The following is a 24,153-nucleotide window of genomic DNA, read 5'->3' as shown; positions in this document are numbered from 1 at the left end:
AGTTAGTTTTATTTATCAAAAATCGGTGAAACCCATCGCAATCAACGGTTACTTTCAAGGTTTACAACAATTATTCATCCCCCTTAATTGATATCAGAGTGATAGTGGTAGTGCCATCAAAATATTAAAATGTTAATTTATTAAATGGGTAAAAATGAGTATAAAATATTAATATGACTATTGCGTAGTTTACAAAATATGGTTGATTTCCTCACTGCATACAATATTTCCGATACTTGGTACGAGTTAATATTACAGTACTTAAATTACTTGCTTCATCTCCTTTTGAAAACCCCTTCGGTTAGTATTCGAATCGTGACAAATAATCGCCATATTTTCAGTAAACACAACCAAAATTTGTATATTTAAATTTGTAAATTGTAAATCTTAAGCTACCATGCTATTATTATGAATTAGTTAACTGTTGCAGTTTGTTTGTTTATAGATTTATTATGATCAAACTTGGAAAATTAATAATACTAAGTTATTGATATTTTACTAAAAAAAAACACACACTATAATAACCTACCTGTAGCAGCAAACCTAGGTACCTGTCAAATCTAATTTTATTTAAATACAATTAATAAAACATCCAATCAAATGGAAATTTGCTGAGTCTGCAGGTTTGCTGTAGCAGAGTTGTTTTACTCATAAAATAAGCTTTAATTTTAAGATTTTATAGTATCACACTATTTAACTAAATGGGATAAATTATCATAATCCTTGAAAGTAACGGTCAATTTCCATGTGTTTCACCTATTTTTGATAAATAGAAAAAACTAAATATACTTAATAACAAATAACTCAAAAACCGTTGGGTTTAGAGAAAGATGGTCAATACAAAAAATGTGTATTTTTAGATTACCTACATTTTGTATATTTAGCTTTTTCATGTATCTCTAATAATAAAGTCACTATAGCGAAAAATACAGAAATATGCCGCCATTTTCCAATATGGCGGCCGTAGCACAGCTTCAATTTTAGGGGACTTTTAGTATGTTCAAAAGGAAGGTACACCCAACATCTGTACCAAATTCCCCGGTTGTGCTAATTTTTTTAGGTTTACGGAATTTTCTCTTATTTTTACTGCACTAGTACCTATGCTTTGTTAGTAGAAGGTACGTTTATTTCCTAATGACCCCTGAATTTGAACAAATGCTTTCGAACTCCTTTATTGACCATTAAAGTCCGTGGCGTCATCCTACAAAACTTAGTGTGCCTGACTTTAACGGCAGTTTATAGGGTGACTGCACTGTGTTAATAGCTTGGATTTGGTAGATATCCTAGCCGATAGGAAAAAGCATTTATAATTTTCTAAAATTCGTTGTTGAAACATGTTGTGCTGTAATATTGAGACAGTGGAAAAATATCGGTAGTATAGTGTTGTGACTCACAATTTCGTATTTTACAATGAAGGTATTAAAATTGCAGAGATTATATGTTAAATGTGTGTAACAAGTATTGTACGGTAAAAAATAAAAATAAAAAAATTATCCTATAATATTTTAGCATTAAATAAAACAATAAGAATGATCTTATTATGTGTAAAACCATTGACATTGTATCGTCTAAAATGTAAATAAATTACACAATAAGGGTAAAACATTGCAGATTACTTAGGTTGCATGGGGTTCGTAATAATCTTCTTAAAAATCAATTGTAAAACACAATAGTTTTTATAAAATATAGTCCATATTCTAATAAAAAATACTGCAATGTATACGAAAAATGTAAAATTGTCTGTTTCTCTGTAAGAATTAATTGAGGCACTATGTTTTATTAAAATAATTGCATAGGTTAGATTTTACAAAGAAACCTTTTCATTGATTGATTTCTTGAATACACTAACACAACACTAGTCATTAATTAATATAAAGTTCATATATTCTGATTTATGAGTGTAGTCAGGCAACGAAGGAATTTTACATGCATATTGAACATGAATATTACTTGCTTGAATTAATCGTATTTGTAATACGGGCGTGTCCGTTCATATAAATACTCGGCTGGAGCGGATTCAAAACTAATTCTCCGAATATGTTACTGAATAAAGTTGTGCAAGAATGAACCAAGTATGCATAAATCATATGTGAAAATCATATGCTTCCCGACCAACCTGCAATATGATTTATTTATAAGTCACTTATTTCGAACAGTTGTCCTATAGTTTTTCTTATATTATACATGCGATTTGTATCGATTCCTATTGTTATTTATGTATACATGCATTTGAACCAAACGACATTTTTATTGCGGATTGCTGGCTGAATTGTTTTTAAAATATTTTCAACCCTTTGTAAATACTATTAATCGGATATATTTCCATATTATATTTATATAATTATTCTTAAAATCCATACAAAAACACCGTCTAGCTAATCCTACTATCGAAATACAAATATGTTGTTTTCTATTCTCCCCTATTCTTGGGTTTATATAAAAACTATTGACTCCTAATAATTGGTAAAACCTTAGCTTTTATACTTCAAGCTTTAATTAATTTAAAAGATAAAAGATGAAAGGTTTGACCTCAAATATGCTGGTCATGTTAAATAAAGTTTTACGATTCCCTTGAACTAGAAACTGTATCATCGTAGTTGTATATCTTTAGGGCAGTAAAGGTTTGTTATGGCCATAAAATACACTGTACTATCAAAACAAATATGTATAGTTCAACCATGGGTCGTATAGATAAGCTTCGTTTTGCAAGCACATATTTATATTTTATGTACCATCTCTTACACGGTAAAATTAACAACGAAGATGTGTTTTATATTAATTGAGGTAATATTCCAAATTAAAAATTTTACCCAAGTACAGTGTTTTTATTGTTCTGATAATTATTCTCAAGTATCTCTTAGGTCAAGAATTTAGTGTTAATTTGAAATAAGGAAATTTAATATTTTTGTTTAGGAATGAAAAAAAAAACTTATTCAGTTTTCAAAGGTTTATTGCGGACATCACGATTGTAGAAAAACGATACACAACGTTTCAGGATCTGGAATCTGATCCCGTCCTCAAGTGAAAAAAACTTAACTAACACATTACAACTAACGATACACAAACGCCCAACCTAAGTTGGAATACAGTACAGAGGGTAGCAGTCAAACAATATGCACTGTATAGCAGTCAAGTCATGATACAACATGCAAATAATAACATATAACAAAACACTATAATCTATAAAAGGTGTAACGTAAAAAGCTCACACAATGCAACACTAATAACACCGTTCGCAATGACTCCACCAATGAGACTCCTCATATCTCATAAAAAAGGTGAGATGGATGGTCTATTGTTTTTTACAATCGTAAAGGAAAATGTCCGCAATAAACTTTTGAACAACTTTAACTCACCATCACCAACAATGAACATCAAACAAAGAATTAATTCAGTTTAATTGTTTTTCATTATTCATGAATGAAATATAATTAAATTAATTCAGACATCAAATTTACCTACTTATCTATAGGGGAATTCGCTGAAGAATAAGTAAAATTCCTGAAAACATGTTAATTTTTACTTCTTCAAAGGTGTAGTTTTAAAAGTAGAAAATTGATATATATCATGGACGTGAGAGATAATTCGAATTTGCCATTATTGCAAGTTGAATCTATATAGGTTTGTATTTGGCGTTGAGTGTTTACTAAGGTAGTTAAATTAGTTTTCTCGCAGTTATATTGGAGACTATAATTATGAAACTAAATCTAAGGATGTTATCACTCACTTGTTCGATAAATATCTCCCTCGAGTTGATTGTGTGTTTGTAAAAGTATTTAATTTATTCACCTTAACTTGAATTAATCTCAACGTAATTGTAGAAGTGTTTTGCATGACATAGTTTTTGACAGTTAAAGTAATTTAGAACTGTCCTTCGTCTATTAGATAGCTAACCTAGCATGTCTGAATACCATATCTGACCATATCTGAATTATTATAGACGTTAGCACATTTTTTTTTATTTGTTGACAGTAACCTTATTAAGATATTGTTATATCTATCAATAATAAATTCAATATTCAGCTGTGGTTTTATATTGCACAAGACTACATTGTGCACTATGAATGTTTTACCAAATATATTTCAAACGATGATAGAAGGGCAACTCAGAAAGCCTCCAGCTGCATAATGCATCCCCTTGGAGAGTGCTCAAAGAGAAACAGCTTCTCCCACTACGCAATTCAAATGTACAGGTAAAACGGCTATTTGCATTCGTTATTAAGCTCGAAATATTGTTTATTTAAGGTGTTGAATGAAACGTCACATTTTTCCATATTTATTAATTAAATTTACATGTGATGTATAGCAAATAAATAAAAATAAAAAACACAGTTTATGTTTTAAAATACTAGTAGATATGTTGGGGAAAACTTTACTTTTCATCATGTGTAAATTTAAAATATACATGAACTGATTTTATTTGATTTATGTAAATTAAACAACGGCATTTAAGTACAAAAAAATATAATTAATTTTATTGAATTAATGAAAACTCGAATCACTATCAACCATTTGAGAAAAAGCCTAGTAGAGACTAGTAGTGTGGTGATAATGTGTACTAAATTATTAACGTATGGCGTTGTATGCGAAGCTTTAAACATGTTGTAAATTTTAATAATCAAATATGATCCAAACAAATTCAAATTCAAATTCAAATTCAAATTCATTTATTTTCTCAAATTACAGTTTTGTATACAGCACAGAGTTGTTCGTATTTTTTAAACAACAAATTTAACCTATATACATATCTTAATAATTAAACATCTCGTATGCATATAGGCCTAACATATATATTCTTAAACTAATATTTACAAAACACAAAAGACAGAAAATTTCATAACTCTATAATACTTGTTAGCAATAAAAAAACATTTAAACTGCAACCGAGAAAATATTGGGCCTCTAAGGCAATGCCTGATTAGAGGTTCCTTTAATCTCTATCTAAAAATATTTTGTCAGCAATCCAGAGATAACAAAATTAAACTGAATATTATCGGTCTTTTAGATTGTGCTGGTTTCTTATTTTAATACACAACCACTGGTGCACTTGACATTGTCCAAATACACACACAAATAAAAATTAAAAGTATTTATGGTATCTTTTTGGAGGAAAACTCACATAATAAGTATACATAACTATATATATATATATATATCTATACATACATATATACACATACACACATATATGGGCAACTATGTTAACAAAATAATAATTAATATGTCACTCTTCATAGTAATAGAAAAAATATTCAAACCCATAACAAACTATAATTATTTATTACAATTAGAAAATAATAGAAATTCAATTTTACTACTTTTGAATACTAAACATAAAATCAACATTCTGTAAGGTGAATAGCCATGTTTTAAGTTTGATTGCAAATATCTTTTTGGAGTTTATTCTTTTGATACTTTCTGGTAATTTATTTAACATTCGAGGAGCTATAAAATTGTAAGACCGTGTATAAAAAGTATTGTTAGGTTTTGGTACTCTATAGTTTTCAACATTTCTTAACTTCTGCTTATACAAATTGGTATCTTCTAGAGGAATACTTGTACCATAAAACATTTTTAAAACTTTAAATACAAAGAGATATTTTAATGGCAATATCCTTTCCAAATCAAATAAAGGCTTTGAGTGTTCAAATCTATCTTTATGGTTGATAAGTCTCATTGCATGTTTTTGTTGAAGAAAAATTACATTTAAATAGGTTTCAAAAGTACTTCCCCACACCACTATACCATATTCTATTCTACTTTGAATGAGAGCGAAATACAACAAACGCAAAATGTCTTTAGAACTCAAACTTTTTAAAAAGTAGAAACAGCGAAGGACTCCATTTATTTTTTCTCTGAGCTTGCCAATGTGTACTTTCCAACTAACTTCATTATCTACATATATTCCTAAATACTTTAAACTGGAAGCCCCGTCAACAACAGCACATTTCGATCTGACACAAGCAGCTTGTTTTCCTAGACACTCTACACACTTATAATGAATTTGACGATCAAATGATATTGTATTTCTTAAATTAAAATTAATATATTGAGTTTTTTCTGGGCTGAGTAACATATTATTTTTGGAAAACCACCACTGCAACGCTTCTAAATCTTTGTTCATAGAAATTTTTACTGCACTCCAACTTGATTCTACATAGGAAATAGCCGTATCATCAGCAAATGATGTTAGATTACCTGCAAACCTACCCTCACAAAGATCATTTATATAAATAATGAACAGTATTGCTCCCAATACGGAACCCTGTGGTACCCCATTTTTTATTGTATTGTAAACAATATAAATAGTGCTCATGAAGAAAAAACCAATATTGCGAACAATAAACTCAAATGATAATAACTTTTACCAAAGCTCCCATCGTTATCAAACCCTAATGGGCAATGATAAGAAATGAAATAGCCCTTCGAACGCCGTTGGTTATGGAGTAATTCAAAAGGGGCGTTTAAATTATTATAGCTGAAGGCAAAATCAATTTTTTCAGTTGATTCACCGATGACTGATTCTTTAAAACCTCAAATTAAACCTTTAAATCAAAACCAAATTACCTTTAAATCAATATCATACTAAGAAAATATGTTAATTGCCAAATAGAAATGTGTGATAAATGTGCAAGATTTGCAGGAGGACATTGTATGAAAATAACCAACTAACAATAATGTTTTAGCAGAAACTTTATGTACACTCTTACAACAGAACCAATGTAAACTGTTTTCCACAAGTATATTTAGATTAGAAACAATAACACAATATATTACCATAAAACTCACCACAGCTAAAGCTAGAGGGCGTATTAATGAGAACATTAACGAACCATGTTTTCTTATGTGTTGTTATATTGTTTTCTTCGAAATAACGTTTGCTACCTCAAACATGATATTTTCGTAAATGTTCCACATAACTGACTTTACTAACCCTCTCCTCTCCTTGTAAACAATTGCGCTACTGATCAAATATTTTACCAGTTTTATTAATATTTTTTTAATAAATATTATACCAATAGTGTGAATAGCACATAATAATTATTAGAACAATTTCAATTAATACGCCAATGAGTTATAATACTTATTTTAATGATCAATGCTGAACCTTTCAAAAGTTTTTGTGGTGTTTGACAAGTGCTATGGAGAACGGAGAAAATATTTAGATAATTTATCTTGAGAATATGTTTTTAACTACTGAACACTTAAATATAACTTATGGTAAGGCTCATAAAAAACTATGAAATTATGTTCATGCTAGAATTGTGTTGTGTTAATATACTTGTTTTTCATATTTGTTTTAATGTACTAATACATACTAGGTTTTGCGCTTTATCATATCACATCTCGCTTTTATTTATGTTCCATAAACAAGAATTAATAAGTTTATATTTCTATCAAGACCTTCTTGACCATTAACTATTTTGTGATATAATGAATGTAATAAACACTTATTTTTATAAAGTTAAAATATTTATTGCAATTCTACATATTCATTGCATTTTATTACTATTGCACAATTCTATAACATAAAAAAAAGGAAACACATGAAACAGGTTGTCTCAGCTTTAAATAATATTGCTGAAATTATATTGGTTTCCAACATGTGAATGATAAAGGGTGGTATATTTCTGGAAATAAGCAGGCTTATATATAGGATGTATCACAAAGAGATTAGGACATTTGATTTCACTTTAATAGGCCATTTATACACCAAAAACTTTGAGACTTACACGATTTTGAAAGTAGTTTAAAAAAATATTAAGCTAACATTTCAGCTTCCCGACATTTTGTAAAAAAAAAAAATGTTGGCATATTGAATACTTAAACGATTTCCTTCCTATTCTTGCGTTATTTACTTGCAGCTCTTAGACTTATTGTTGAACAGTTGTTTCATTGGACAATATAGTTTGAGCCTTAAACATACAGTATACTAACCATATCAAGTGAAGTTTTGCTAAAATTAAAGTTTGAGAAATTACTTTTAATGCTGAACAAAAGGTTAAGTGTTGTGCGTCGTATATTGTTTTTTATAAGGTTACATAAGCAGTTGGACAATAGCAGGTTGCCTACCCAGAAATTGTAACACTTAGTAATCTTGCATTAACTAATCGGACACATCTTTTGTTAGAAACTAGGAGCGTTGTAAGGAAACTTTCCAACCATCCAATATCCCCTGCAAAACTCCTCAGTTTTGTTTATCATTAACAGACATTCTTCGAACTTTAGTTTCATTTAAACTTCACTTGAACAACTTATATTTCTAAAAGATTAATATTTCTAAGGGATCAAGCAATATTGTGTCCAATTAAACAGCTTCTTAGCAACAAGTGTAAAAACTGCAACTCATCAAACAAATAAAGTAATGACTTAAAAAAGTAATTTAAGTAGTTTGAGTATTTTAAGAAAATATTTAAAATATTACATTTTTATATATATTAAAATTTTTAATATTTAAGAAAATGTAAATCCTATCTTAACAACTTGGTAAGGTTTTAAAGCTTTAAGTGAATAAATAGGCTGATAAAATGAAATCGAAGTAGGCTATACACCTCTTCGTGGAACACTCAACATCTGTTCTGTACAAAAGGTTGGGGAAAATGCTTATATGTTATTGTGATTAATCAAAAACTTTTAAAAGGTCTGTTTATTATTATTGTTTATAATAAACACCCCTGAAAACATAATCCTAACTACATAGATACTATTGAGGAGAAGACTGAAGAAGATCAGATTGAAGTTTTCATTTATACATTCTGGGTATCATCTTGCTTCCAGACTCCCGTTTTATTATTATGCTGTACCTTATGTTTCTTAATAGTATTATGAACATTAATAATAATTGTGAAAGAAATATCGCTGATTTTAATTTGTCTAGTACTCAAATTGTGCTATTTATAAAATAGGAAATGTTAAAAAGTACAGTAAATTTGTATTTTAAAAATTCCCCAAAAGAGAGAAATTTAAATTACATAGTAACAGTAAAGTAAATATTGTCATAATTCAGACCAAATGTAATTGTTTAACACGGGTAAGGCTTTGTAAGAATCGTTGTTTGTTTTGTTGATTACTATTTTGCCAAAAAACATTTTTCATTGAAACATTACTTAAAACTTTTCCACAGGTTTTTACAAACAATATGTGTATTTAAATCTTAATAGTACTGATTAAAATTACTTAACGAAGGAGTCCTTGCTACGAAATGAAAGTAAAGAATCTGACCGTTAAGGTTTTTAAAATCTGAAATCAACGTATAGTCAGCTGATGCAAATTACCTATTTTACTTTCCAAGCAAACTTTATTTTTGTCATTAGTCAACACTTATTTCAACAATAACTTATACCTCAATGCATATAGTGACGCCTCCCCCATAAACCTTTACATACAGATGTTTAAGAAATTTAAACTATACTTGAAACAGATAGTATATTGGTTTATAGTACGTATATTTATAGAATATAAGGATATCACAAAGTTATCACAATTGTTGCAAATACGTATAAATATAGTTTTAACTATTCAAACTCAATATAATAAATGAAAAAATCAATGTGATGAAAAAATTCTTTGTAAAAGTGTATAATAACAAAAGAACATCGATGTTACAACATTCTAGTGATATCAATACGATTTACCCTGGAAAAATGTTCCACAAATATTCGACTTGTGTAAGATTCACTCTCTTCCGATTTGGCTTTCTGGCTAAGACAGATTTCCCTCAAGCTATTTCAAGAAATATTTGAAGAGCTTACTCTTGTTTTGTTCCAATCAATAACACATTTCTTGGGCACAATCTTGTAGTTTTGTGGAACTAACTGTAACAAGATGTCATCTTCGTTTGAGTTAACTACAAACTGGAAAGATATACTTTATTCAACTGGTATATTGTTTATAACTACCTACCGCAATGTCTGAGGAAAAATATTAGATAAATAGGTCCCAAAGTGTTAAATTACTTACATACTTTTTTGTGGCCTTTTATATCGACTATTTAATTGATTTAATCACGTTGTATATGTTGTTAGTGACACTATTTGATGTTATGGGTGTTAAAAGCTGTATGTAACTGCGTTAGGGCATGTAGTTTTAATTTTGATTGTATTAAATCTAGAGCCTTCAATGTTATTTTTGTTAAGGGCGACAATAGGTAAGCTAGATTTTGTTGAGGTATATATATAGATGTATGAGTTCTGATAGATAGATCTTTTATGTAAAACAATATCTTGAACATTAAAGTGTCGGTGAAATAATGTCGGAAATCATAAAGATATGATTAAACACTTTTACTGTGTACAAACGTATGCCGTTAAAATGTACAAGACAGTAATCATTCATGTGTAATAAATGTTAAGGTGGTGCTTGTTTTTGACCAGTGGCTATCGCCAGCTCCAATTTGACACAAAGATAATCTAAATGGTGTTTTCCTCCAGGACAAGAGGTTTCCAAAAGTTTGGAGCTCGAAAATCCGGAGGAAGTAGTAAACTTTCTCATGTGTTTATTTTATTGTTATTTTATTAACTACTAGCAGTCATACCCGTGCTTCACAACGGGAAGAGAACGCTTAAGAGAATAATTATGTTCCATAGATTTTCTGTATGTAGATAAACTTTTAGTGATCCACTAAAAGTATTAATTTGCTACTCCGTTTCCCAAACATTATTTTTGGGGTAATAAACCATACAAACATAATAGATTGTTGTTAACAAATAGGAAAAAAAGAAAGTCAATAAGTTTATGAACTATACACTTAAAAAATAAATGCCTTATTCCCACCATATCAACAATAATTATTTATTAAATTAAAAACATAAACATAATTCTGTAAAAAATCCTAATTTGACATTTATAATTTTCCATCACAGTTTTTTGTTGCTGCTTGGTTCAAATTAGTTGTTGTCATCAATTTAAATAATTAATAGTGCTGCACCCTGTTAGTAAGCCTTATAACTTAAAATGCTATTGAACATCACAAAATCATATTGTTAAGTTGAAAAAGCTGTTAAGATTCTTTAATTCTATTTAAATATGAGTAATCATAAGGTTAACATGGGAAACTTCATAGCCATTGGGGCGCAGCCCTTTTGACGGGTCTGCACCAAACTTCACACAAATTATCCTTAAATACTGATTAATAATGCCTGAAAATTTCATTGCAATCTGTCGAGTGGTTTCGGAGTCCATAGGGTACATATGGACATAATCTATAATATTAAAACGAAACGGTGTTTTTTTATTTCACGACTCTGAATCAACCACTTGACGGATTTTCATGATTTTTGTGTTGAAAGAAAGATAATTTTGAGAACTAGGGAATGTCGAAGCCATAATTTTAGTTTAGGGTCCCAGTTTTTTTATAAATTACGTTTTAATTTTTAAAAAGTCAGGCAGCCGACGCTAAGATTCTAAACTAGCTTTTGGCGTAAAATGATTTGCTTAACATAACAGCTGTAAACATTCAAGGCGTTTCAGCTTTTGTATCACAAATTCAGCATTTGGATAAAAATGTAAAGACATACTTAGGGTTGACTTATTTATACTATGTGTAATGCTAATCATTGATAAGTTCAATTCTTCTGTAAGAGGATAGCAGATTAATTAAATATACATAGTAAAATACTAGGATGTTCAAATTATTTTTTAAAGCAATCTTTGTAATCTTCGATCTGTTTTAGAGCAATATAATTGGTTTTAACGAACAGCTGGTTAAATATAAACTATGGAACTATGAGGTTATTCTATTTTTGTCATTGATTATAAGAAATAAGTAAGATTGGTAGAGATAATTAGACCACAGTTTTAACCAAAATTAATTAAACCACAGTACAAATCGAGGCTCTGTACATGACTCTTAATAAAAAGGATAAATGCAAATTATTTTACTGCTCCACTTTTCAAGGAAAGATTAGAAAAATAACAATGTTTACATGTTTTAATTCTTCATGGTAGCTTTTTGTTTACAATTAATGTTTGTCTGCTTTAACTTTGTTTGGATTAGGCCCGGAAATATTGATGTCATAAAAAGAAGATCAAGAATAATCAGGAATCACGATTTTAAATTACCACCACAACCTCAGCCGGGTTTTATACAAAGATAAACAGATGGATGACATAGATTGAACACAACGTCAACATTGACCTAGGATACTGCAATTTGACAAACCATCCTTTTATTGAAATCACGTGAAAATATCACTTTTCTTTTAACTATGAAAATAGTTTAAATTAACTAATATTGGAAATTACGATGTACATTTATTCAATGAGGGTGGGTAATTATCAAGGATAGAACTGATAACGGTATGGATAATAAACATTGACAATTACGTCATTAGCTTTACTAGCGTGTTTACTTTTTATATTCCTGCTACATGTGACCAGTTCTTTTTTTCAAATGAATGTTATTTGAACCAAACAGCTGTTTCAAAACAAACTGTTATTGTTTTTACTTTTCTTTGTTTACGCTTATTTATTTAGCAATTAATGCAGTGAAATTGATATAAAGGATAGGTGTGACTATTAGTTTTTATGTTAGGACACCACAGTTAAATTATGTGTACTGTGAATTTTATTGGATACTATCGTTTTATTTTAGGTCGTTTATAATCAGACCTACTGGGAATTGTGTATAGTAGTTGTATTGTGGTGATAATAATTATGGAAGAGGCAGGTATGCTATGGAAAGTGTTATCGTTGACTAGGTCTATATACTTATCAATTGACTATTACTCTCTGTGCGAATCGGCTGCAAATCTCACTTCAACGCTTTTCACACCGTAAAAATTGCAAAATTGCTGTTTTATTGTAAAATTATTGGATTCAAAATGCATATCGTCTAGGCATATGATGGAATAACAACATATTTCGTCACACAACATTTGTTTACAAGAAGATTCTTCACATTAAAACTGCAAGAAACTTTGTCTTTATATGTGTAAGCTAGCTGATCTGAATTGTACACGGTTTTAACTGACTACTGAATTCCCGTACGTAGGACGGGCTAACACCTCGTAATAATAATAATTATTATTATTATTATGGACATAATAATAATTATACATACTTCCTCTTTTATAGATATGGATTGTGGCCATATATTGGAAAATTTATTCTTAAATATAAGTCAACAAAAGCACTTATCATGTTACCTTTACATTTTTGAGGATCGTTCAAGTATCTGCCAATATCTCCTTTAATACCTCTTGTGTATATTTTTCAATAGGGTTTTCATAATTCCATTTTGATTCTCTTGGCCATTGATTGTCGATTGGATTTCCACATTTTTCAAATAAACGACATTTTGAAAGCCTTACAGTACAATTTTAACTACATCAATTGTATTAGAAAACCTATTTATAATATATACAGGGTCCTTTGTTTGAAATTCATTGTTGGTGATATTGATGTTAAAATTAATGTTAATGTCCGCAATAAACCTTTGAACAACATATACAGGGTGGTCAGGACATAATTTACGTAGTGATTTCTTGGGTCAAAATGAAGAGAAAATCAAGAATAATATTTTTTTTCAAAATCACTTCGTAAACAAGATATCTGACATTTTGTATTTTTACATAACAATTTTTATCTTTGGATTTGTTCAACCGATCTTTATGAAACTTGGTATGTATGTTAATGTAGAAGAGACCCATGTAAGAAAAAGATGCATTTAGATTCAACTTAAAATTTCAAAATGGCCGCAATTTTAATTTTTTAAACATAGGCCCTAAATTACTCAACAACTGAGTAGGCTGATTTTATGAACAAATTAAAGTAGCTGCCATTTTGAAACTTAAAGTTTAATCAAGATGATTTTTTTTTTGTATGGATTTCTTCTATCTTAACATACATACTAAGTTTCATAAAGATCAATCGAAAAAATACAAATATTAAAAATGTTTATGTAAAAAATACAAAATGGTGGATATCTGGTTAACGAAACGAAAAAAAAAACTATGCCATGATTTTCTCTCTATTTTGACCCAAGGAATCACTAGGTAAATCAAATACCCTATGAAATAAATTCGTAGGTTCAAAATCCCTACCTTGTTTGAACACCCTGTATATACACGAAACTACACGAACTTTTAAACTTTGTGAACATTTTGATCATAATATCGGATACTTCTAAAAGCTGTTTAGAGAATATATAATTTAAACAATGGGAATCAATATCGTTGATCCATTTTATCCTCTATACCAAACACCAGATTAAAAATAATTTAATTTTAATTACTGAAAAAATAATTACTAAATGCTTTTCACCCGTCTAAATTACACATTAACCCCTGAAGAACAAAACCCTGTCACAAGTGCTATTGGACAATTTACGAACCACACCACGTATAGTTAGATAGTGCACTTTTCTATGAAAGGGCAGTAAGTGGCTATTCCATCCTCTTCAAAAAGGTTCAGTTAAGCCACCACAAAACTCCACTACAACATTAGCTTTTTTAGCCTTATTCACTTTTGACTGCAGTAAAGGTGCCTTTAATAACATTTAAACTTTAACTGTTTGATGTTGATATTTTTCATAATGGATTTTGTAACTCATGTTATTGTTATAATCATTGTTATTACTTGTATATATTTATTTATTTTTGATAACGAAATTGCGTCACTATTGATAGTTAATTATAATTTTTAACGTGGTATCATTTAAATTAGCCATAAAACAATCTTTTATAATAATGGATTTTGCCATGAATATAATTAATAAATCTGCAGAGTTGGAAATTTTGCTATGTTATAAAAATTAGGAAACTAGTTCCAGATTAAAAATCTTGTACGTTGCAGTTGATTTAACGTAAATAAATCATACTACACTCAGAAACTCATACAATATAAACTTAAATTACGTTAATTTCAACTTAACTTAGTAAAAACCGAAGTACTTTAAATTATACATTTTTGATTGGAGACCACTATATTACTACTTAAGTAGAAAAAAATACAGTCAAACAATGTATAGCTCCTTAAGAAGTGTTAACAATTCAACAAGTATTTAAAGGTTTGGCTATGATGTCATGTTTTCGGATATTTGTGACAACGACTTTAATGCATTTGGGGTGGTTTTATGGCCAAGTGGTATAAACCTTATACTCTGGTGTGGCGGAGACGGGTTCAATCACCAGCTAATCCATCAAAGTGTGAAAGACTTGGACTTGTTCATTAGAAGTAATTGTGATTTACATTTTAAATACATTAATATTTGTTAAACAAATTTTTCAATTTTTAAATCTTCGATTCACCAATCCAATCACATTAGAAAAAAAATAATAAAAATTCCATACCATAAAATTTCCTTTTTAAAAAACCACGCCTTTTGCATTGCTACCATATAACTCACTGGACAAACTAAATTTGGTAACTGATATTAGGTATTTCAACGGAATAATAAATTATTTATAGTTGAAAATAGTTTTTATAGTGTAAAAGTTTATGTGAACTACAAGCCTTCGCATATATGTTGTAGTTTTTTTTTTGGGCTGAGGTTATATGCAATAATGTTTTATGTCATTGCTTAGTATGCATTTTATTTGTAAGTTGAGACGCAAGCCATGCATGTAAATATTCCAAAAGGCAGTAAGGGATATTTGATTTTATTTGCACACAATCTGCTAATGACGTGTCACTACAAAATTAAATCAAAACACATGTATTCTAAGGTAATACAAGTAATCTTTTGCAGTAGGAGGGTATTGTTTTCTTGAGAGGCCAACCTTCATACCATTGTCTCCCAACAAAGCCCGTTTCAAGTGCTCAAGCCGTTTTATCCTACCTATATTTTATTCATGCTCTACCTTTAAGAAAACAGGTTATATATGATGACAGATTGTTACGATTTTAAATAAGACCTTGATACTATCATTATTTTTGATTTTATATATTTTATAAATAATATTTAAAAAACTATAATACTATTAATTATTAGTTAATCTATAACCAAATTTGTATAAATATTAAAAAAATGCAGTGTGCAAGATTTTAGTAGACTAATAGAGTCATGATAGTAAACTATATAAAACCACTCTTAACATCAAACAGTTTATAATACCGGGTGTTTCTTATTTTAGTATACCAGTTTACCAGTTAACTGGCTAATAAACACGATGATTTCGTAACTAATGTTGCACAGCCTGTTTTTAGCAATGACAAAATCAGCTGTAAAGCCCATTGTTAATATTTTTATGTTTATATTTGAGGTTGGATTTAGATTTGCATTTCGTGTTGACAGTAACCATGAACCGCAAACTAACAACCGAGGAGCGCAATTTCCTTTTAAAAAGTTGGTGGAAAACAAAAAAAAATTAAGACGTTGTTCAGTTATTTTTAGGAAGATTTCTTCAAACTCTAGCTCCATCTAGTCAAGGAATTTACAAATTGGACAAACGATTTTAATAGACTGGAAGCGTACATGAACAACAGCCATCGCAAGAGAATTTAAAGCATTAAACAACAAAATGAATCTATGTTAAACGAATGAATCTATCTAAAATTGTAATATAAATAAAATTGATTTATTATTTTCTTCAAACAAATTCACTTACTCGCTAAACAGATTTTTTAAACACCCGGTATTTTACAGTAAATACAATTAAAAATAAGTCCAGAAAGTAAATATAACTGTGTAAAATAACTATCTTGAAACATATACTTGTACTATACTGTTATTAGAACACACATTAACAAGTCAACGAGACAATACGGGAAGTACATGTAAAATATTTTAGGTGGTGGTAGAGTGTGATAAGATACTCTAACACAATGCTTAGTTATACAAAATAAGTACAATAACATACATTTCAATTTATAAATGGATAATAGAGCTTACTAATGGTGTATGAATAGGGGTTATTTTATGCTTTTGAGCTCCACTTTACTATCATTTGATAAATAAAGAGGGCCATCTCACAATAAAGTAATAAACAGACCAAAAGGAATTCAACGTTAGCTGGCAAGCAATAAGGCCATAAGTTATATTTAAAACAACAAATCCACATTAAAAGGAAAATATACCTCTAAAGGCTCTTCTTAGTAAAAGAAAGTTCCAGAAGAACAAAACTTAAATATTAATAAATAAAAAATTATACATTTTACACGACAAGTTGTAAAAAAATTCTTCACGAGGTTCGAAACTCGTACAGTCCTTGAAGCATGAAAATAACAGTACACAATGTAACCGTAGTAAGAAGAGTCTCGAAGCAAACAAATATGACAAAATAACGGTTACAACCATATTTAGCGTATGACTTGTTAGAAAAATAATAAGGTGGAAGTTTTTATAGGGGAAGTTTCACAGTAGTGGAAGAAAATGTGGACTTAGATCGAAATATTTTTTTTACTGGATCATTTCAAGAGAACGAAACGTCATCAAAACTGTTTAGTATAATAGTAACCATAAATGCCCAAAATATATTCTTACTGATGTAAAAAGCTGTAACGTTATTACATTTAAAATAGAATAAAATATATGAATGAAGAATCTTTTATTGTCAAACATTTATAACAAAAGTAACAAGTAAACAAACATCGTTTTTATGAAAACATCTGATTGAATTAAATTACAGAACAGTATTTCAGCATACATAACATTTCCCCCTTCCTTCTTTAAATGCCTGGAGGACTAATATTCATTATGGTAATACATTGGCTTTCTTATATTCCGACTTGATTTTCTCTGGTTTGTAGTACCAGATGAAGGTGAAGTTAGTTGTTGTTGAGAAGATAGTTGTAAAGGCCGTATTTGTTGGCGTGTTGAAGTTTGTTGTGTTACAGATTGTTGTGCAGGCTGTATTTGTTGACGTGTTCTTAAATGGTCGGCATGCTGCCTGTGTTCTTTGTCATCAATGTTCACTCTGTATGACAATGGTGCTGTTTTCCTTAGCACTACCCCTTCTCTCCAATTTTCATTTGGATTCCGTTTCACCCAAACTTTATCACCTGCATTAAAGTCTTTACGTTTAGAGTGGATATCATGATAAAACTTTTGGCGTTCTGGCGACTGTTTCATCTTTTCCTTCACGTCCGGTCTTAGGGTGTCAATCAAAGTTCTTGGGTTTCTTTTCAGGAAAAGTTCAGCTGGTGTCCGTCCAGTCGATGAATGTGGAGTTGTCCTGTATGAGAACAAAAGTGTATGGAGTCTTTGCTCGTGATCATTTATGTCAATCATGAGATACTTGTTTTGAAACGTCTGAATTACTCGTTCAACACAACCATTGGAACGACTGTGGTAAGGAGTGGTTCTGATGTGAATCACGTTATTATTGCGGCAAAACTCTCTAAATTCTTCTGAGACAAACTGATTTCCATTGTCAGTAACAATTTGTTTCACAAGTCCATATCTACAGAAAAGTTCACGAAGTCGTCTTATCACAGTGTTGCTTGTAGCGTTTTTCATTGGAAATATTTCCAACCATCGAGAATATGCGTCTATTACCACTAACCACATGTATCCGTCAAAAGGTCCTTTGAAATCAATATGTAATCTTTCCCAAGCATTTTCCGGTATATTCCATGAATTGAGTGGCGTTTCCAAATCATTTTTCCTGAATGTTTGGCATCTTGTACAAGTTTTCACTAAGTTTTCAATGTCATCATCTATTTTTGGCCAGTACACATACAACTTCGCCAAAGAGCGCATGGCAACTATTCCTGGGTGTGAAACGTGGAGATAACTAAGAACGTCTCCTCTAAGGGACTTGGGAATTAATATTCTTTCTTACCACAATAAAATCCCCTCTTCATAAGATAGTTCATGTCTCTTGTCATAGAATATCTTCAAATTGTCCGGAATTGAACTTCGATCGGGCCATCCCCTGACACAATAGGATATAATGTGTTTCAGTTCATCATCTCTGTGAGTGTTATCTTGAATCGTACGTTTTGTAAGTGGCAAATCTTCAATTCTCATAGATCTTACTTGGTTTACTTCACCAAGCGTCTGATACGTATCAATATTTGTTCCTCCTTCTAAAGGTAATCTACTTAGACAATCTGCCAGAACATTATCTTTTCCAGCCCTGTAGTTTATATCGTAGTCGTATCCACTGAGGATAATAGCCCATTTTGCAAGTCTGGAAGCGGCATGTTTAGGTACAGGCTGCTTTGCCCCAAAGATTCGTTCAAGTGGTTTATGATCACACAAAAGAGTGAAATGTCTACCATAGAGATATTTGTAGAATTTCTCAACACCAAAGATAATGGCCAGTGCTTCCTTATCTATAGAAGAATAGTTCTGTTCTGCTGAATTTAATGTTCTTGAAGCGGCTGCAATTGGTTTCTGACTGCCATCAGGACAACGATGAAGGAGAACTGCTCCTAATCCAATATTGCAAGCATCTGTTGCAAGGATAAGTGGAAGTTTAGGATCATAATGTACAAGTACCATATTGTTTGAAATGTTGCTCTTAATATGGTTGAATGCGTCCTCACAGTCACTATTCCAGACCCAAGTTGAGTTCTTGTGCAAAAGTCTGTGTAAAGGAAAACAAAGAGATTGCAAATTTGGAATAAATCTTGAATAGTAATTCACAGATCCAAGAAATGATCTAAGCTCAGAAACGTTCTTTGGTGGGGGTTGTTTCTTGATAGCTTCTACACGATCTTCAACAGGCTGAATACCCAGAGCACTAATTTTGTGCCCAAGATAAGTCACACTTTGTTTGAAAAGCTGTAGTTTATCTTCACGCGTGCATAGTCCTGCTCTCCTCAATATATTTAAAACTGTTTTGAGCCTATCAATGTGTTCTGGTCCACTTCTACCGCCCACACATATGTCGTCAAAATACCACGCACAATCATCGGTACCAACTAATAATTGGTCCATCAGCTTTTGAAAAATCTTAGGTGCAGTCTTAATGCCAAAAGGTAATCGATTGAAGGTAAAATATCCTTTATGTGTCGCTACTACTAGATATTTTTTTGATTCTTCGTCCACTGGAATCTGTAGATACGCATCCTTCAAATCAATAACTGAAAAGAATTTTGAACAATTCAACTTAAGCACTGTTTCTTCAAACGTAGGGATGCAGTATTCGTCATTGATTAAATGAGGGTTGATTGATACCTTGAAATCTGCACATAATCGTACCTCACCATTAGACTTCGGTACAACAACTTAAGGAGAAGCACAAAGGATCGGAGTCGTAGCCGGATCCACAGGTTCTAAGACCCCTGAGGACACTAAACGATCTAGTTCCTTGCTAGTTGCACTGTGTAATGCGAACGGAACAGGTCTCGGTTTGTGTATTGGCAATTGCACATCATTAGCTACTCTAACCTTAGCTTTGAAATTTTTCACTGTTCCTAGGTTATTGGTAATTATGTCTTTGAATTCTTTATATATCTTACGTTTCTCCCCCTCTTTGTCTATAATGTCCGTGTTAATATGATTGACGCTATAAGAATTTTGCTTACATACATGTTCACAGTTAGGATCTAGATTAAATGCTACAATCCAATCTTTACCAAACAAAGGTGTCACTGAAACACTGTCAGTGACAGCAACACTTAATTGCAAAGTAGTTGAACCTAACGAAACAGCGACCTTAGTCTCGCCGAGCATAGGTATCCTAATTGACGGATAAGCACCCAGCTCCTCCGTAGGAGTCAGTGCCGGTTCACCAATTTGTTTCCACGTAGATTTACTAATTATAGTTCTTGCAGCAGCAGTGTCATATTCCATCGTTATTGGAACCCTATTTATTGTTAAATGAACAACGTAACAAAATTTCTCTACATTATTAATTTGACTTATGTTCTTTACCAAACCGGGAAGCTCAGCTCCTAGCTCATCAGATATGTCAGGACATCCGTCATTATTTTGACGGAAAAAGTCTACATTTCCACTATAATCACTCATTCCAGCAAACTTATCAATTTGTTTGACATAACGTCTTGAAAGATTTTTCTCAATGACGACATTATTGGATTTCAGACAAACTCGTTCAAAATGCCCCATTTTCCCACAAGCTCTACATTGAATATTCATTGCCTTGCAATACTCACCTGTTTTATGTTTTGCTAACCCACACCTCAAACACTGTGACTCAGGATTCAAGTTGATTCTAGTACTGTCCCTTTTGTTAGTAGTTCGTGTAGCCCCTACCTTATTTACCTGTGCGTCACATGAAAATGTCCCAAGTGTTTCTATTTGTTGTTGTTGAGAATGTGCCATTTCCATGAGGTAGGCGTCTTTAACGATGTCGACAAGTCTTGCTTTTTCCTCAGGATGTTTTCTGATGAGCACTTCTTGCATTTTAGGATCATTTAAGCCCAATAAGAACTGGTCTCACAGTCTTTCATCAAGTGTATCTTTAAACTCACATTCCGTGGCACCAGCTCTCAAATTGTTTACAAATATGCGTATAGATTGATCTTTGTTCTTCACGATTTTTCCAAATTTTAGTCTTTCGGCCAAATAGGATGTTTTTGGTTTATAGAAATTCGAAATAAACTCAACAATTTCCTCGTAGTCTACTGTTAAATTAGGTGTTGGATAAAAGTTATCAACCACAATTCTATAATGTTCAGCACCAATCCATTTCAGAAGTAAAATTCTTTTAGCTTCTTGATTGTGTTGTAATCCACAAACAATTATTTCCAACTCAAACCTTTGGTAGTAGTACTTCCATGTTTCTTTGGTAGCATCAAACTTCTCGAACTTGAAATGAGTTAAACTATGTGTAGTAGGTTGTTCCACTGTTAATGTAGATGATGTGTCGTCATTGTCATATTCCTCATGTCCGTGCAGCGCCATTATGTAACGTTATTACATTTAAAATAGAATAAAATATATGAATGAAGAATCTTTTATTGTCAAACATTTATAACAAAAGTAACAAGTAAACAAACATTGTTTTTATGAAAACATCTGATTGAATTAAATTACAGAACAGTATTTCAGCATACATAACAAAAGCACCATATTCTAACTGAAGTTTTACTTAACATAAAGGTTACCGAATCATATATCATTAAGGTCTGGTATAGAAATTGTGCACTATGAACACTACTAAAATTCTAAATTCGTGCCTACAAAAAACAAAAAAATATGTATGGCCTAAGATTTAAAACATACAAAAAATATATAGGCCTATGCTCTGATTGAATTAATCCGTGTTCTTCAAAAATGTTTAATGTTTTCACGTCCTTTTGGTAGATATTAAATGGTAAAAAATATTATTAAAAGTTATCTTTGTATTTATGTTGATGTTTGTGATACTGTATGATTATACTGAATTACTTGAAGTAGTTTCTTTATGTAAATTTTTATGTTGTAGGTGATGATCCAATGAAGAGCATCGAGAAAGAAGGGGTAAGTGTGACACTATATGTATCCGATTTGTACAAATATTCAAAGAGTAAGACTGCTTGGGAACCTTGATTCTTAAATTACTTGGAACTTTTTAATAGACTGATCAATTCCGATCTTTATAACCAGTAGCTAAAGTAAAGAATCAATATTAAAATTCAAATCAGTTACCTTGTGCTGAAACTGATTTGAAAACTGTAAAAATTATAATATATTGTATAGTATTTATTTCTGGTGGATAAGGTCCATGAGCAGAAGGTCTATTGATAATATACTGCAATCAGAGAGGTTTGAACCAGTTAACTCCGGCTTATAAACCTAAGACTCTACCACTGAACTATTATGTTCAATTTATTGAATAAAAACAAAGCAATACATTTCTAGGAACAATAATACCATCGTTATTGTGTTCTATACTTATGATATAAAACTATAAAGTTTTTAACGAATGCCATAATAATTGTCCACTAAACAAAAACAGATTCAAATGCCAAAAGGAAAGTCTTACGGGTAAAAATGTGTGTGTAGGCATGTGTTTGTTTGCCATTCATGTAACAGTGAATATTTGCAAATTTGTATGGGAAAATACGGAGAATGCTCCATTTCCAATAATGAAATGACAAAATTGTAGTCATCCACAGTATGTCTTTAGTTTTCAAGGATCGTTGATGTTAAGGTGTGTAAGCTACAATTTAAAAAATAATACGGAATTTTACATAAAATACCGCGTAATACATAACCGCAAAATAGATTCTATAAATTACCAATGACATTTAATAATTTCCATTTAACTGCTATATTTAGTTTATTTATTTATTGTACTAAATTACATATATCAAGGTCGTCTAGCGCTAGAGCGCGGGATTTTGGTCTCCAAGGTCCTGTGTTCAAATCCCGCCAATCACCAATGGATTTAATGTAAGTTATAATGCCGCGACTCCCTCTAGACCTCTTAAGTAATGTGAAAAACTATTCTTGGCTAGAAACTAAATGAATAAAGAAAGGTATTAGTGATTGGAGTCAAATTAGGACCAACAAATAAATATAACGAGACTGTGCCCCGAATGGCTGTAAATGAACATCCAAATTTTCCAATTCCGAATAAAACTAATAAAATGATTGACAAACCTTCATTTTCAATCAGCTTCCATCCACTTGAATTACTGTTGGATTCAGCCTGACGGATATTGTATATTATGTTATGAAACAGGAGGCCTTTTAACTAATCAAATATTGCCTTACACTACTACAAATTGATATAATCTGACTGAAACCACATTTTACACAATTAAAAGGAAATATACAGCAATGACCGAACCCTTCTGACCTTTTAAGGTATTATTTCTGGAAAAAAATGAACTAAAATATCGCGATAACAAATTATGAAACTCTAAGTTTACTTGTACAGCAACAATTTTGTTTGTTTTTCATATATATTTTGACTTTACAACATTCTTTGGTTTGGAATTGAATTTAATTACATTGATTATAAGTGCAAGAACCTATTCGTAGTAAAAACATTGTTTTATTTGTAACTTTGGTGTGAAAATTATTTACATTTGCTTAAATCTTAAATAAAACGAATACAGTTAAGACATTCTATCTTAACTACCAAATAACTAGGGACGGTATTAATTGACTTTAACCATCTAAAACTGTATCATGGAAAACACATCTACAAGTCCATTGATATTAATTCAAGTTGAGGGGAAAATACTATTACAAAAACAAAAAAATCCCTCAGGTCGATGAAATAAATTAATGTTGTACTCTTAAATCTGCAGTTTAAAAAAAGTTACATTTAAAATATTTCAAGAAATTTTTGTTACGTTGTCACTTTT

At 30.7% G+C, this 24,153-nt stretch overlaps 1 protein-coding gene across 1 annotated transcript in view; it reads left to right on the top strand.

Moving 5' to 3' along the window:
• The window catches only part of LOC128998784 (uncharacterized), a 65,146-nt gene that overhangs the window by 22,076 nt on the left and 18,917 nt on the right, over window positions 1-24,153 (top strand). Inside the window, exon 2 of the mRNA XM_054425137.1 lies at window positions 22,281-22,315. Within this exon, the coding sequence (XP_054281112.1) occupies window positions 22,281-22,315 (35 nt within the window). The remainder of the gene's footprint in view (window positions 1-22,280; window positions 22,316-24,153) is intronic.

The sequence above is a fragment of the Macrosteles quadrilineatus genome, unplaced genomic scaffold (assembly GCF_028750875.1).
Source record: "Macrosteles quadrilineatus isolate MER2022 unplaced genomic scaffold, UCM_ALF_1.0 Scaffold_7__1_contigs__length_78375512, whole genome shotgun sequence".
Taxonomy (NCBI): Eukaryota; Metazoa; Arthropoda; class Insecta; order Hemiptera; family Cicadellidae; genus Macrosteles; species Macrosteles quadrilineatus.
The sequence above is the reverse complement of the archived record's forward strand: the minus strand, read 5'-3'. Positions and strand labels throughout refer to the sequence as shown.